Source organism: Bufo bufo, chromosome 8 (assembly GCF_905171765.1).
Source record: "Bufo bufo chromosome 8, aBufBuf1.1, whole genome shotgun sequence".
Classification (NCBI taxonomy): domain Eukaryota; kingdom Metazoa; phylum Chordata; class Amphibia; order Anura; family Bufonidae; genus Bufo; species Bufo bufo.
The window spans coordinates 97,425,220-97,441,446 of record NC_053396.1 but is presented as its reverse complement, the minus strand read 5'-3'; the positions used below and the strand labels follow the sequence as shown (position 1 = coordinate 97,441,446).

Here is a 16,227-nt window from a genome sequence, read left to right as displayed (position 1 = left end):
CTCCATGATGCCCCTCCCAACCATCTGCGGTACCTTAAAGGGGTTTTCAGAGACTTAAATACTGATCAGTATCTGCTCAGTGGGGGTCCAACACCTGGGACCCCCGACGCAACTCTTCCCGATAGAATTGAAAAGGAGCCGAGCTGCGATACCAAGCTCAGCAACTATACAATGTACAGCGCTGTGCTTGGCGATCACGGAGAAGGCTGTGGCACTCAAAGACTCTCATACAGCTGATCTGCAGGGATCCTGGGTGTAAGACCCCCACCGATCAGATACTGATGACTTATCCAGAGAATAGGTTATCAGTATTTAAATCTTGGAAAACTCTTCTTGAAGCACAAGTCTTGACTCAAATGTCTTTTGTTCTGTCATCTGATGGCCAACTTAGATTTTTTTTTTTATCCTTCAGGGACGATGCACCCGATATCTCAAGCTTGTGCTGTCCTCAATTGTTTTTGGCGCCTGCACAGTGCGCCCAGCTGCACTTTATTGGACTTCTGAGGCTCACTGCGCAGACCACCACTTGACTTCAGGCTGCCTCATTTACATTTTTATGTGGAGATTGTTAACTTCGTCATTTACAGACCTTATGCTAATATATAGAAGAAACAAGTAAACCAGACTGGGAAAGAAAAAAAAAAAGAAAATCTTAAAATCCCATTTATTTATGAACTGTTTCCACATTGCCAAGTAATCAATAAACTCCTCCAGAAAATACTGAGGATTAGACATTGAGGGAGGTGATGTGATGCCATTGGAAGGTTAATAGAACATATGAAAAGCCATGACACTTTAGTGATACCTTACACTAGAACATTTAGCCAAGTGGACAAAATTATCATGATGTAGAAATAAAAAACATTATACAAAAACAATACTACATACAGTATGGTCCAGAATGGGGGAAAAAAAAATACATATAAAAAAAATATGATCTTTACCACAAAAGCTCAGGTCAGCTATGTGGTTGCTTTTCAGGAACAATAACTCAAAAGGTATGGTGGACCAAAGAGGTGGGAATGGGAGGCACAGTGGCAATTTACAGCTTAGAATTGTCCAAAAGGGGTTAAGCCTTTTCTGCTAGAAAAGATGGTCAGCAGTATATTTGTTGTGAAGTTCACATTAGAAGGTCACCAGTTTTAAAGCAGTATTCCCTCCCACCCCTTATCCCCTCCCCAAAGTGTGCCTAAAAACATAGGACTGGTCTCCATTTGCACCAGAAAATGCCCTACAACATGAACACTACCAATACAAATCCAGTCACACTAATCTTGGGCAACTCATACGGCTGATGACATTAAAAAAAAAAAAAACTAAACAAAAAGAGGCTGTCAGTATCTACGACGCTTATTAGGACCAAAGTCAGCTCCTGGTGTGCCGCGCTGGAAAGCTTGCTGATTAGTTGCACCAAGGGCTTCAATGTTGGCGGGCTGGCCAAAGCGGTCAGCTGCCGGTGGAGTCTAGAAAAGAAGATCAAGATATTTAAGTCATTACTGATAAGGATTTCAAAAAGGTAAAAAAAAATAAAAAAAAATCCCCAAAGTTAACACACCATGCCAATTGCAGCTGCTTCGGGCATCATGGCACCAGATCCTGTTGCTGCGGCTGCTCCTGCAGGGACATTGCTGTTGCCTAGTGATGAACGATTGTTCATTCCCATGGACCCTAGATAAGACCATAGAGAGTGAGCCCTCGCCATGAAATGCAATCTGCAGACAACATGTTAGAGAGCAGAATGAGCTAAGGAGATGTATAGTTTTATGGGGAAAGATTCAATAACCAATATATATCTTTTCCGACAAATCTATATATCGATCTGCTCAGCTCCTTGGTAACATGCTTCCTGGACAAAAGCCCTCTTTATCTGCAAAACAGAACTCCGGCTCCAAAAAAATCTGCACTTACCAGGCATAGTCATCTGTGCCATCCTCATGTCAGCTTCCCTCTAAATAAAGAAACAGGCCTAGGTTACACAATCTCAGTGTCACTTTGTAAATATGCTTCTACTGCTGCCTTAATTCAGGAATTTCATAGAAAGCATAAAGGTAGTTCTATAGCCTCATATCATGTTATCGTAACTACCAAGAGCATGCTCAGATGGTGGAAACATATCAGAAAAATCCACTGTGCATTTGCTGTGGAAACTGCAACATTCTCCACCCGCTCCAAAGACTTTACATCTGCCCTGTATGAATTATGACACAGCTCATTGAAAAACAATGGGAGGTGGAACACATGCGGTTCTCCCAAAGATTTGATGGTAAATATCAAAATCTGTGCGGAAAATCCAGTGGGAATATACTTTAACATATAACATTCTCTGCAAAGCATGCGTGAAAGCCATGTATCATGGACAAATACACTTCTATTACAGGACTCATCATATGACTTACTGAATCGGGGTAAGCATTTTTGAAGCCTTCTTGACGCCTGAGCATTTCCTCTTGCTGGCGACGAGTTTCTTCTTCACGTCTCCTGCGTTCTTCCTCGTGCCTGGTAAGGAAACATTTAATGGTTTGCACATGGATGATGCTACATTTCATCTGTACGCCAGTAAGGGCTCATGCACACAACTTTTGCTATGCATCCAATCTGCAGATTTTCTGCGAGTCAGATGCAGACCCATTTACTTCATTAGGGCCACAAAAGATGTGGACAGCACACTATGTGCTGTCCATTCTGTGGCATTCGCATAAATATAGAACAAATCCTATTGTCTGCTTTACGGACAAGGATCGGACATGCTGTAAAATGCTAAACACATGGCGGGTATCAGTGTTTAGTGACTGCAATAACTGCTACGGATGTGTGCATGAGCCCTAAAAAAGTGCAACATGCACAGAGAAACTTTACCTCAGTTCAAGCTGCTTCCTCTTCTGTACATCTTGATTATGCATTTCTTCCAATCGACGCAATTCCTCCTGGCGTCTCATTAAATCTGCCAAGATAGCAGGGGCATGAATGTTGTGGAAATAACACACTGAGTAGCATGGGCATAAACATAGTGAGGAGTTTCCACTGAAAGTTTAGAGCAGGCATCCTCAAACTGCAGCCCTAGAGCTGTTGTAAAACTACAACTCCCACAATGCCCTGCTGTAGGCTGATACCTGTAGGCATGCTGGGAGTTGTAGTTTTGCAACAGCTGGAGGGCCGCAGTTTGAGGATGCCTGGTTTAGAGCATTGCTTTTTGTCCCGGGTTGCCAGGCCAATTTTATCATATGCCCACATTAGATATATAATATATGTAGTCACTGTCAAATTTTCTCTCTATACTATCCATCATCTTCCAAGACAATTACCTTGCCGCATAAGCATAACCTGGTGCTCATGTCTTGCTGCCTCCATCTCCAGCTCCATCTTCTCCTGAGCTTCTTTAATGTTTCGGTCTACCTGCTCCTGCTGCTGTTTTTCCATTTCAATGAGAGCTTTCCAGCGCATTGCATATTCATACTCAAAACTTCCAGGCTGAGCAAAGCGAGGAGGTTGCTCTCTCTCCCTACAACAGCAACACAGACCAATCAGAGAAAACTGAAGATACATCCCCATTAGCTGGACACAACATTAAGCGTTTCAAATATCAAAATATACAACTTAGGTCTCCTGCACACGAATGTGTGCTTCCCGTTGCCGTATAGCGGACCCGCAATACACGGGCACCGTTCAGTGTGCATTTCGCTACACGGATGCGGACCCATTTACTTCAACGGGTCGCCAAATCCAGAGATGCGGAACGTAACCCTTTGGGAGCACTACAGAGTGCTTCCGTGGGGTTTCGTCCCATACTTCCGTTCTGCAAAAAGATAGAACATGTCAATCTTTTTGCAGAACGGCCAGATTGCGGACACATTAAAGTGAATGGGTCCGCGATCAGCTGCGGCTGCCCCACAGACGGTGTTCGTGCATTGCGGCCCGCAGCACGACCACGGGGCACACACGTTCGTGTGCAGGAGGCCTTACTCACTCAAGGTGCCCCAGTTCCCCACTGTCATCTTCTGGCCCATGTCCCACAGCTTTACTTCAGCTTTGTGCTTTAAACCGGATAGGTCTTCCTATGTCAGTACATCAGTCTTGCATGTGAAATGGGCAGGTAGTCTCTAAATGCAATGCGAGCCCCCTTGTCATAACCAATGCATAGACTGGTTTCAGTATCTGTGCCAAAACCCTCATCAGCCGCTTTCACACACAGAACAGGTCCCACAGAAAGGGATACCTGGCTGTCCAGTACAAGTTGTACGTGAAGCTGCAGGACAGGAACGGAGAGGGTGGGCCACCTTGGTTAACTGAAGAGTTTCAGCAAGTTGTATATTCTGCTACTTAAACATTTAAACACATTTCTTGAGATGGACAACCCAAAATCAGCCATTTGTGCAGCTGAACACAAGAGCTTGACAGGAGCATTTCTCGGAACAGAAACACTGAATACATTTAGTTATAACTGTATATACAATAATGGAAGACGTGACAGGAGCTTCCTCCACCAATACTGGTGCCAACTTAAAGGGTTTCTGTCACCCCACAAAACTCATTTTTTTTTTGGATAGTTATATTCCTTATAGCGCGATATAGGAGAATATAATAGTCTTACTTACTTTCATGCGGCCGATTCTTTAGAAAACTAAGTTTTATAATATGTAAATGCGGTCTCTACCAGCAAGTAGGGCGTCTACTTGCTGGTAGCCGCAGCAGAAATCCGCCCCCTCGCCGTGTTGATTGACAGGGCCAGCCGTGATCTCCTCCGGCCGGCCGGCCCTGTCAGTATTTCAAAAATCGCGCGCCTCTGGTCATTCGGCGCAGGCGCTCTGAGATGAGGAGGCTCGTCTCCTCAGAACTCCCTCAGTGCGCCTGCGCCGATGAAGTCTTCTCTTTCGGTGATGTCATCGGCGCAGGCGCACTGAGGAGACGAGCCTCCTCATCTCAGAGCGCCTGCGCCGAATGACCAGAGGCGCGCGATTTTTGAAATACTGACAGGGCCGGCCGGCCGGAGGAGATCACGGCTGGCCCTGTCAATCAACACGGCGAGGGGGCGGATTTCTGCTGCGGCTACCAGCAAGTAGACGCCCTACTTGCTGGTAGAGACCGCATTTACATATTATAAAACTTCGTTTTCTAAAGAATCGGCCGCATGAAAGGAAGTGAGACTATTATATTCTCCTATATCGCGCTATAAGGAATATAACTATCCCAAAAAAAAAAAGAGTTTTGTGGGGTGACAAACCCTTTAAAGAGGACCTTTCATGCAATTTTATTAAGGGAGATATATACCTGTACTTGCGGGGTACCACCCGCTGATGCGGCCAACCTGCTTGATTTTTTAAAATATGCCTCCTATGCTCTAATACTGAGAGGAGGAGACGCCAGGGTTTCTCAATCTACGTCCCCTTCTCCCTGGCTGTGCCGTGATCCAATCGGAGCGTCGCAGCCAGAGAGGAAAAAAAAAAAAAAAAAAAAACTGCAGGTACAGGTATATATATCCCTTAATAAAAATCGCATGAAAAGGTCCTCTTTAATATAAGCAACAGAAATAGGCAGATATCCATATGTCAAGAGATTCTTATTACAATATATTATGGAACCGCAAAACTGGCAATTAAATAGTGCAACAGATAATATAGTAAAACTAATGCATACTGGGTAAGCTTGCCAAGGCTCAGCTGTTTTTGGCAGTCCCACAGAAATGAATGGAGGGCGGTGGTGTAAGCACAGTTCGCTCTCCTTCACTTTGCGGGCTCTGTTCTAGAGATGTGGGACCCACACCTATGAGAAATTGATAGCATATCCTAGCGATATGCCACCAATGCTTGGAGAGGACAACCCCTGATCCAGCGGAAAGGTCCATTACTGGCTTATGGGGCTCGCTTATTAATTAGCACTGCGCCATTGGTTGTTTCTGTATACAGGATTTTAACTGGGTTTTTGTATCAAAACTCATCTCTCCAAATACTGGATGCGTGACCTTTGTGATTACATATACTGGACGTTCTGTACATGTCTTTAAGCTGAAATACGCGATGTGTGTCAATATATCTGGGGCTGAACGCTGCTCCTCTGATACGACTTCAAGGCATTATAAAAGATTTATAATGCTGTGTGTTTAGGCCCGACCTCGGCTGTTAAGAATTCTACTCACATAATGCCATCAGTAGAGATTAGGCTACTTTCACACTAGCGTTCGGAGCGGATCCGTCTGATGTTTCATCAGACGGATCCGCTCCTATAATGCAGACGTTTGCATCCGTTCAGAACGGATCTGTCTGCATTATAACTTAGAAAATTTTCTAAGTCTGAAAGTAGCCTGAGCGGATCCGTTCAGACTTTACATTGAAAGTCAATGGGGAACGGATCCGCTTGAAGATTGAGCCATATGGTGTCATCTTCAAGCGGATCCGTCCCCATTGACTTACATTATAAGTCTGGACGGATCCGCTCGCCTCCGCACGGCCAGGCGGACACCAGAACGCTGCAAGCAGCGTTCAGGTGTCCGCTCACTGAGCGGAGCGGAGGCTGAGCGCTGGCAGGCGGATGCATTCTCAGTGGATCCGCCTCCACTGAGAATGCATTAGGGCCGGACGGCTGCGTTCAGGGCCGCTCGTGAGCCCCTTCAAACGGAGCTCACGAGCGACACACAGCATTATAAATCATTACAGGAGCAGCATTCAGCCCAGGAAATACTGCTGTCAAGGACTGAATACGCTGGTGTCAAATCAGACTTAGGCCTCATGCACACGACCGTTCTGGTCCGCATCCAAGCCGCAGTTTTTGCGGCTTAGATGCGGACCCATTCACTTCAATGGGGCTGCAAAAATGCGGACAGCACTCTGTGTGCTGTCTGCATTCGTTGCTCCGGTACGTTACCCCGCAAAAAAAGATATAACACGTCCTATTCTTGTCCGTTTTGCAGACAAGAATAGGCATTTCTACAATAAGCCGCCCGTTCCACAAATTGTGGAAGGCACACGGGCGGCTTCTGTGTTTTGCAGATCGGCAAAAAAACTGAATGGTCGGGTGCATGAGGCCTTAGTCTGTAGGTCATTTGTCTTGCACTCTGCATATCATCTAGACTGCTCACCCATTGTTTTCCATATATACTATAATGGCAGGCGTCCATAGGTCATGAGACTCATTACAATGTATTATGAACCAGCAGAACTTGGACTTCAATAACCCAACATCCTATATTACAACTAAGAAAGTAAATGATGCTTAAAATTGGTAGCGCAGGATATTATTTCTGTGAACTGACCAACTAGGGGAGGAAAAGAAAAAAAAAAAAAAAAAAAAAACACAACACACCTATCATGGACAGAAGGTATCAACACACAAGTTGAAACAATCTTTTGCAGCACAAAATAAGGAGGATCTAGTAAACTTAAAGGGGTTTTCTGGGATTTTGATACTGATTACCTATCAGGATAGGTGCTTGGTATCGCAGCTTAGCACCATTGAAGCAATACAAGGTACGGTGCTGTGCTTGATAAGCACAGAGAAGGCCCCACAGCTCACAGTAATGCAGGTGCCTTCTCAAACAGCTGATCATAGGCTGGCATCCCAGATGTCGGACCCCAACAATCAGTATCAAAATCCCAGAAAACCCCTCGAAATAGTGCTTAGCAGCAAGAAACCAAAGTACATACTTGTGGAAGGCTTGATTCTTAGGAATAAGTTTCTCAAGTAATCCTTCATCGTTATCAAGTTGATCCATAGGTTCCACAGTTATAGGACGGGGGAAGCTGCACATAAGGATGAGAAAATAATAGCTTTAGAAATCACAATGAATTAGTGAATGGAGTGAGACACTGAATAGCGACCCCTTATTGTCTGCAGCCATCTGTCACTTAGAAGGCAATCAATATCCTGGCACACATCAGTGCGGGTAGAGCCTCCCTTATATCACGGTCAGTGGTAGCAGTACTGGAAATACAGCTTAAGTTCTAAAGCAGATGGGAAGAAAACCCTACATTGGAGGAGGCTGTCAGAGAGGAACTGTCATATCTAAAACTTAGGACCAATCAACAGAATCCTAGCAGCTGTAAGCAGGACAAATTCTTAGGACATCAGCCACTTGCTGTGTGGCTTACGATAGCCAAGCATCTAGTGCAGAGGTCAGCAACCTCTCTGAACTTCCACAGAAGTGAAGGGAGCATGCTGGGAGTTGTAGTTTCACAACAGCTGGAGTGCCAAGGGTTTCTGATCACCAATCAAGTGTCAATGATGGTGTTCCAACTCTGACGGCAGAAAAAACGATTGGGGAGTTGGATTTTAATACGTCAATCCTTTTCTCTCACAGGAGATAAACCACTGGTAGAGGCGGTTTACTTCTCCTCCCCATTCAGAACACATGTACTAAGCGTATGTGTGTATTTGGGGGAGGGGGAAGGAATAGCTGACAAACCAGCATTTGCCTGAAGGCTACAGAAAATGTACAGCCAGTCACAGCTTGTAGTCATATTGAATGGAACTGGACAGCAAGATATTTTATATTTAATAGAATATATTCAACTTGAATGGGTCCGTTATCTGTCTGCAGCACAAAAAAAGAGAACATGTTCCATTTATTTTTGTGGTGCTGAGGCAAGGAGAGAAACCCAACGGAAGCACTCTGTGGTGATTCCGCTGCGCACTGGAACTTCTGGATTGCGGACCCATTCAAGTGAATGGGGTCAACATCCGCGATGCAGTGCAAACACAGCCGGGGCCTGTATATCGCAGACCGCAATACGGACCCGGCCAGCATGAGCCCTAACTCAGAGGCTGCAAGTGCCTCCTTGACTTGAAAAAACTGCTCCGCATACAGTAGACATGCTGAATAAACACACATACACCTGAAACAAAATCAAGACAAGGCACCATTGGGGACAACATGCTTGGACAGACTAGTGTTTAGTTACCGTATTTTTCACTTTATAAGACACACTCACACCCCCCCCCCCCCCAAAAAGTGGGGGAAAATGTCAGTGCGTCTTATAAAACAAATACTAGTGAGCGCTTCCATTATGGAAGCGCTCACTAGTATGTATTAGGAGCAGGGAGCGAAGCGCCACAAGCGCAGGTAATATTTACCCCCTCCCTGGTCTGCGCCACAGCTCCTCTTCAGCTGTCGCGCTCCCATCTTTCTGGCCGGCGCTGCACTGTCCTGACCCCGTACAGCGTCAGGACGTAGTGCGCGCACTATGACTTGACATTGCACGCATGCCGGGAAGATGGGAGCGCAACAGCTGAAGAGGAGCCGCGGAGCAGGACAGGTAAGATGATTTTTTATTTTAGTAAGATTGGGGGTACTGACGGGCTAACCTGAGGTCCGATTGGGGGTACTGACGGGCTAACCTGAGGTCCGATTGGGGGTACTGACGGGCTAACCTGAGGTTTTATAAGGCTCTGAGTGGGCTGATATGAGGTCTGATGAAAAATATTTCTTATAAATCAAAAAAAGACTGTAAATGTCTTGCTGTCAGGAAAAAATAAATAAAAAAATAAGTTGTTTTCACTACTTACGCAGTAAGAAGATAAGACCCATCAGCGCAGCGGTCAAGAGCCTTCCGGGCTGCAGGTTTAGCTGCAAACTCAACAATTCCTTTGCCTGTTGGTCTTCCACGATCATCCACAATAACTACAGCTCTCTCCACTTGGCCAAACATTGAGAAGGCTTCTTCCAAAAGCTCATTAGACACAAACTGAGGAAGGTTCCGCACAGACAATGCCGCACTATGGCAGGCAAAGCGGACACGCAGCTGTTTACCACGGAGAGGAAGATTATCGAGCTCTACCTTCGCTATCTCTGCCAGAGTCCGTGTTTCCTACAAAATGAGAGAGCTGTGGTAACACCCGTGTGGATTTTAACATAAATGCAGTGGCTCAAGGAACACCAAGCAGTCAAACAAGTCCTAAAATAGACAAATAGTAGAACTCTCCAAATCCTACAGCGTCTTATGTGTCAACCAGAAGTCAGACTCGCCGTGCATTCCTTGGAGATGCTCAATGTTAGTCTTGAGACTACCAGTCCTTACATAAAAAGCTGTAGGATTCAGTCTGAATGCAGGTTACATGGTATGACAGAACAAATCAGACTACAAATGGACCAAGCGGGGGGAAAAAAATCCTTTGTTCAGAAAAGTACTTCAGTAAAGTGACACTACAATTTTAGGAAAATGTTTCACAAGTCAGACAGACGTCTGGTGGGCAATTAAGAAAACCAGCACTGTGGTCTCCATTATATATCCAAAGTAAATCCAGCATTAAGCCTTGTTCACACTTAAAGGGGTTATATCGCTAGGATATGCCCCCATTGTCTGATAGGTGCGGGTCCCATAACCTAGGATATGCCCCCATTGTCTGATAGGTGCGGGTCCCACCTCTGGGACCCGTACCTACAACGAGAACGGAGCCGGGGAGAGTCGTGGCTGGAGGACCCCGGGTTTCCCAGAGTCCGTCCACCACCAGGCGCAGCTCCCCGCCTCTCCCATTCAAGTGAATGGGAGCGCACCGCGCATGCGTAGCCACTGCTCCCATTCATTTCTATGGGGCCGACGGAAATAGCCGAGCCAGCGCTCTGCTAATTTCGGCGGCTCCATAGAAATGAATGGAGGGTGGCTGCACATGCGCAGTGCACCCTCCACTTTCTGCGCTCTGTTCTCCTTGTAGGTGCGGGTTCCAGCGGTGGGACCCGCACCTATCAGACAATGGGGGCATATCCTAGCGATATGCCCCCATTGTCTAAGATGGGATAACCCCTTTAAGTGAATCAGGGACATGTGCTGTTCGTGTCCTCCATAGACAGCTCACGGATCCATTGACTTTAGCGTGTTCACACATCATTTTTCCACTTTGCTCCCTGATGTGCACCAAACATGTCCATTGAAGTCAAAGGGTCTTAAGGGTAGCGTATTAAGGCTAAGTTCACACCTCCGTTGTGAATTCCGGCAGAGAACAGCATTCAGGAACTCACCAGATCCGGCACTGCCGGATGCGTATGGAATGTCCGCTGGCCCCCATTAAAGGGAACCCGCCACCTGAATTTTGGGAATAGAGCTGAGGACATGGGCTGCTAGCACATCCACAATATCCAGTCCCCATAGCTCTGTGTGCTTTTATTGTGTCAAAAACCGATTTGAGCCATATGCAAATGAACCTGAGTTGAGTCCACTGTGAAGGAACCCAGCCCCGCATCCTCAGAATCTTCTGCTTGCTCCCTAATGTCACACAGCTAGAGTGCCATAATCTTGCGATGCGCCAGCTAGCGCATGTGTAGTTCGTTCCCTGAGGCTGATGCCAGCACAGGGAAGGAACACTATGCCGACAATGCGCAGGCGCTAGCTCACCCATCGCGAGATTACGGCGCTCTATTGTGACGTCGGGGGAGCAAGGAGGAGATTGAGGATGCAGGGCAGTGCTGGGCTCCTTCACGCTGGACTCATCTCAGGTTCATTTGCATATGGATCAAATTGGTTTTTTGACACAATAAAAGCACACAGAGCTATGGGGACTGGGCATTGCAGATGTGCCAGTGGCGATCTAGCAGCCCATGTCCTCACCTCTACTCCCAAAATCCAGGTGACAGGTTCCCTTTAAGTATATTAGGTCAGACGGAGATCTGTACGCCGTTCCAGCAGACAAGCGGAGGGTAGGCCAGACACAAATTGCTGCATGCTGCGGTTCGTGTCTGGCCGATTCCCCACTTGTCTGCCGGATCAGTGTGCTGGAATTCCACAACAGAGGTGTGAAAGTAGCCTTGGTGGTTTTTTTCAGAACATGAACGGCATCTGTGTTCCTTCAGTGGTTTTCACAGATCATTGCTAGATGTTCTGGAAACCATTTTTTCAGCCGAGCAGTGTACTCGGAATATGGAAAACACGGAGGGCAAACACGGATGAAAAAGATCCTTCAATGATATCTTCTGTCACAAATGTCGTTACGGTGACAGAAATGTGAGCAAGGCCTTGGAGAAGTGGTCGGGACCTTTGGAAAACTGCAGGTCTATCTGCCAGCAACTGAACTGCTGGGAGCCCATTTCATAGTTCTCACAGCAGCAGAAGAGAGGCAGCTTGCAGTGAAACTTACCGGACATATATTAAAGGGGTATTCCCACCCTGGCATTTCATGGCTGAGATAGGAAAAAACACATTAAGTTCCAGAGTCATGAAAACATATGAATAGGCTGCACTCCACTGTTCCCGTAACTTCCATAGTGTAGCCACCATTCACTGCTATGGGAGTCACGGAAACAGCAGAGCGCCAGCCGCTCGGCCACTTCCGTAACTCCACCTATCCCTGGTGGTTATTCTCACCCCAACCATGAAAGGCAGGTAGGATTAACCCTTTAAATCCCATGTATAATACCACAGAACATTACTCACCAGCCTGATAAAACCAAAGCCTTTGTCCTTGTGTATGAAGATCTCGCCTGCATTTCCATATTTCTCAAACAATTTCCGCATTTCCTCTTCTGTAACATCATTGGGTAGGTTACCCACAAAGAGACGACTGCGCTGAGTGAAAGTCTTTTCAGTTGGTTTCCGGAAATTCTTTAGATCTATAGTGATTCCTTCATCTAGGAAACAAATACAATAAGATAAACCTAGCCGGCGAGCCACAGGGACCAGTCACTGGCTATGTCAGCCCTAGTACTTACTGGAGCTGGTGTTCTGCTGTCCATTAGTAGGGGATTCAGCGTCGGGATCATACTGGTGATACTGGGACTGATGATGCGGTGGCCTCTTATGAGCGTGGTTCTGCTGCTCCATCCTATAGCCTCTGTTTCCCTGCATTTTGACTGAAATAAATAAAAAAAGTCAACCTGGAGAAACCTCAAAGATTACTACCATGGGCAGCAATATTACCAGACTGAAATGTAACAAGAACACATGCAAAGTAAAAACAAAAAACGTATCCATTATATGCCATGTGCATGGGGGTATTTAGTATATTATTGAATGGTTCATACAGGCATTGAGGTGAAAGGGGTATACCCACAGAATATGTTAGAAACGTCCAATGTAGGTGCGGGTACCATATCGAGGTCTGAAATTGTGAGGATCCCGACCCGGTCCCAAACACTGCTACATCCAGGCTTGTGGAGGTGGCCAGTCTTATAGAAACAGCCAAGTCCGCTACTCCTACAGAAGTGAATGGAGGCTGCAGAAATAGTTTAACGCTGTGAGCTCGGCGGTTCCCACCGACCCCTTCACAAGGTAAGACGTGGTTGTGAGCGGGATGGGTCGGGGGGCTCCCATTCTACCACAAATACTTGAGATGTGAATCCACCTTTAAGGCTCTATTCACAGCACTCGTGGTGTAGCTCCAGATGTGCAGCCCTGACATTTACCATCATTATATACAGTTCTATCCCTCTCCTGTGTCCTTCTCCCATACCTTGTAGATTGTAGGCCCTCTCTCCATCTGTACCGCGTCTTGTTCATGCAGATGTATTATGTAAGTATACCCCTTATCATATGTACAGCGCTATGGACTGATTGGCACCATAATAATAATAATACAGTCGCATACATCACCCTTCTGCACTGAGAAATATAAACAATGACTCCATTTCTTTTTTTAATACAGTATGTCATGTATCCCACCCTTACGTTGGGCTCATAGGAGTCTGAGGATATGGTCGGTGTTCATGTTGGGCACATTTCCCATTGAACTGACCAGATGTCAGCACAATGGTTTTGGTAGATGACCCTTTTTTGGGAGTCTGAAAGACATCCTTAAAACCATTCTGTTTTCGGAGGAATAGCTGGCCCACACATCAGATGATCTGCCACATATCCCTACAGAACAATGCCCCATTTCATGGCACATATTCAGATGACTGGGCTTCATTGTCTGCTTCCTGCCAAGGGGTGGTACCTCTATGCCCCAATAGGGCCTATTAGCAGAGGTGGTCTTCATAGGACACCCCAGTAGGAATAAACCATGGTCACCTGACATTAAACATGGCAGAAGGATGGAGCAATGCCCTGTGTGAATATAGCCTTAAAGGGGCATCTGATCACTGGGGGCCACCTGTCCCTCATCACCACAGTGGGGGGGAAGTATAGTGGGATCCCCAGTGATCAGTCAGCTCCTTTATGATCCTACGATCCCATACAGGTTCCGCACAAGATCTGATGGTGCCACCTCATCACACAGACCAGGAGGACGCTGCCATCTTTTCAGTTTTACATGTAAAGCGGTAAGTACCAGCCATTCTCACTTACCTTCCACCCATGAGCATGTGCCCAGCCCTAGTCATGAATGAGAGGGGCTCTAATTCTATTCCCTCTAATTAGCCACGGACTGATGGGCGCCCAGTATCCCGTCAGCCGGCCCTCCTGCTGCATGCACGGTCTGGGCCTACAAAGCCTAAGGCGGTTAGACCGCGCGGAACGCGTGCTCAGGGCCAGCACCTCCCGCTCCCGGCCGCCGCTGTACCATAGAGAAGCGTTACCTTGTCAGCCTGAGGTTTACCACGCAGCACACGATATTCAGAGTCAGCCCCACGACCTCCCGCGCACGAAAGGAACCTCCAGCCTACCCGACGGAAACTGGCCACAACCAAGGCTCGGGCCTTTTGCGTCTAACTATTGGTCTACGTGCTCACACGAAGCTTTTTTTTCAGCTTTAGGATTGGTCCCAGCAACCGCCACTCAAAATACAAGTCTATGCCGCGCTGTGATTGGCCAGTTTTCGCCGCTCTAACCTAGTGACGACAGTGGGCGTGAACAGCAGGACGTCTGTTGTTCGACAAGTTTGTGTGAGAGCTGAAGGAAGAGAAGAATAGAGAGGCTTCTGCGCAAGCGCAACTGGTTGAAAGGCCAGCAGCCAACAAAAGATTGGTTCGCGGGAGGGAGGCCTCAGGCCATCGCCTTTCTCGTTACGTCCGCTGTGCCGGTCGTACAGGCGGCTTGTGCTGTGTACTTAATGTGTTTATATCCAAAGTATACAATGAATGCCTTGCTGGCGGCAAATGGAAGGCCTCAGTACTAATCATCAGCATTTGGAAGAGGGGTGCAAACTGCAAACCGTTTCATTATGGTTTCTTTCCTGGTTTGGGTTTACAAAACCAATTTGTTGCCGAATATTTTTGGGCTGTAAGAATAACCGCACACTTTCTATTCGCCATCATGGTGCTTTTTTCGCAAACTGTGGGGCACATTTACTAAGGCTACTTTCACACTTGTGGCAGAGTGATCCGGCAAGCAGCTCCGTCGCCTGAACGCAAAACGTATGCCAACTGCATTTGTAAGGCTACTTTCACACTGGTGTTTTGGCTTTCCATTAGTGAGATCCGTTCAGGGCTCTCACAAGCGGTCCAAAACGGATCAGTTATGCCCTAATGTATTCTTAATGGAAAAGGATCTGCTCAGAATGCATCAGTTTGGCTCCAATCAGTCACCATTCCGCTTTGGAGACGGACACCAAAATGCTGCTTCCAGTGTTTTGGTGTCCGTCTGATGAAACTGATAGTGATGTCCGGATCATGAACGAATCGTTCTTTTGAACCGATTCAGTTCACTGATCCGGAAGAGTCGATTCCTCTGACTGAGCCGATCCGAATGAAACGGCTCAGTCAGATTAGCATAGAGGCAGCAGCAGGCAGAGGAGCTGACAGTGGAAGCTAGCCCCGCCCCTCCCTGCCCTCCAACCAATCAGAGGCAGACAGCACTGACTCACAGCACAGGGGGAGTCGCAGGGACTCAGAGAATCGTCTGAGAGTTTATTAGTTAAAAGAATCGAATGAGTCACAGTCCGTGTCACCGAGTCCCTGCCGCCAGGCTTCCTGCTCTGCGGCTCCCTGTCTCCTGACAAGTCCGTCCGGGGGGCATTAGTCTAGCATGTAGCGGAGCTGTGTGTGTACAGGGTGCATGCAGCAGTGTAGCATCATGCTACACTGCTACATGCACCCTGTACACACACAGCTCTGCTACATGCTGTAGTAGAGCAGGAAGTGTGGTAGGGACTCGGTGACACGATTCTTTTAACTAATAAACTCTCAGACAATTCTCTGAGTCCCTGCAATAACTATAGCCACTACATCACAGTCTGCTCCACTGCATTCACTGCAGCAGAGCTGTGTTTGCCAGGAGCCAGTCCCTCCTGACCTTCAGTTCACTTGAGAGCCGACTCAGCAAGTGAACCGAAGATTCAATGAGCTGAGCATGCGCATTGATCTTCAGTTCACTTGCTTCTGCCGGCTCAGGAAGTGAACCGAAGATCCGATTCATGAATCGGTTCTTTTGAGTGAAC

At 46.9% G+C, this 16,227-nt stretch overlaps 1 protein-coding gene across 2 annotated transcripts; it reads right to left on the bottom strand.

The window, feature by feature from the left end:
• Positions 1-652: 652 nt before the first annotated feature.
• NONO (non-POU domain containing octamer binding) lies at positions 653-14,573 on the bottom strand. Of its 2 annotated transcripts, none has more exons than XM_040442739.1 (11): positions 14,429-14,573; positions 12,626-12,766; positions 12,351-12,544; positions 9,493-9,794; positions 7,635-7,730; positions 3,303-3,499; positions 2,857-2,941; positions 2,397-2,496; positions 1,909-1,948; positions 1,556-1,668; positions 653-1,463 (listed from the first exon to the last, which is right to left on the bottom strand). In XM_040442739.1, exons 2-11 carry the CDS (start codon positions 12,759-12,761, stop codon positions 1,335-1,337), a joined length of 1,392 nt encoding a protein of 463 aa, XP_040298673.1. In that variant the 5' UTR covers positions 12,762-12,766; positions 14,429-14,573; the 3' UTR covers positions 653-1,334. The 2 variants fall into 2 exon arrangements, with proteins under 2 accessions (XP_040298673.1, XP_040298674.1); XM_040442740.1 differs by having other exon boundaries at positions 12,626-12,790; positions 14,429-14,556.
• Between the last annotated feature and the right edge of the window lie 1,654 nt (positions 14,574-16,227).

Bases quoted from the DNA above. Each gene is read 5' to 3' on its own strand.
- NONO (XM_040442739.1), bottom strand. From the start codon at position 12,761: ATGCAGGGAAACAGAGGCTATAGGATGGAGCAGCAGAACCACGCTCAT. The intron at 9,795-12,350 runs GTGAGTAATGTT...CTCATTTTGTAG, and splicing joins GCTTTGGTTTTATCAGGCTG to GAAACACGGACTCTGGCAGA. The intron at 2,497-2,856 runs GTAAAGTTTCTC...TTTCCTTACCAG, and splicing joins AGGAAGCAGCTTGAACTGAG to GCACGAGGAAGAACGCAGGA.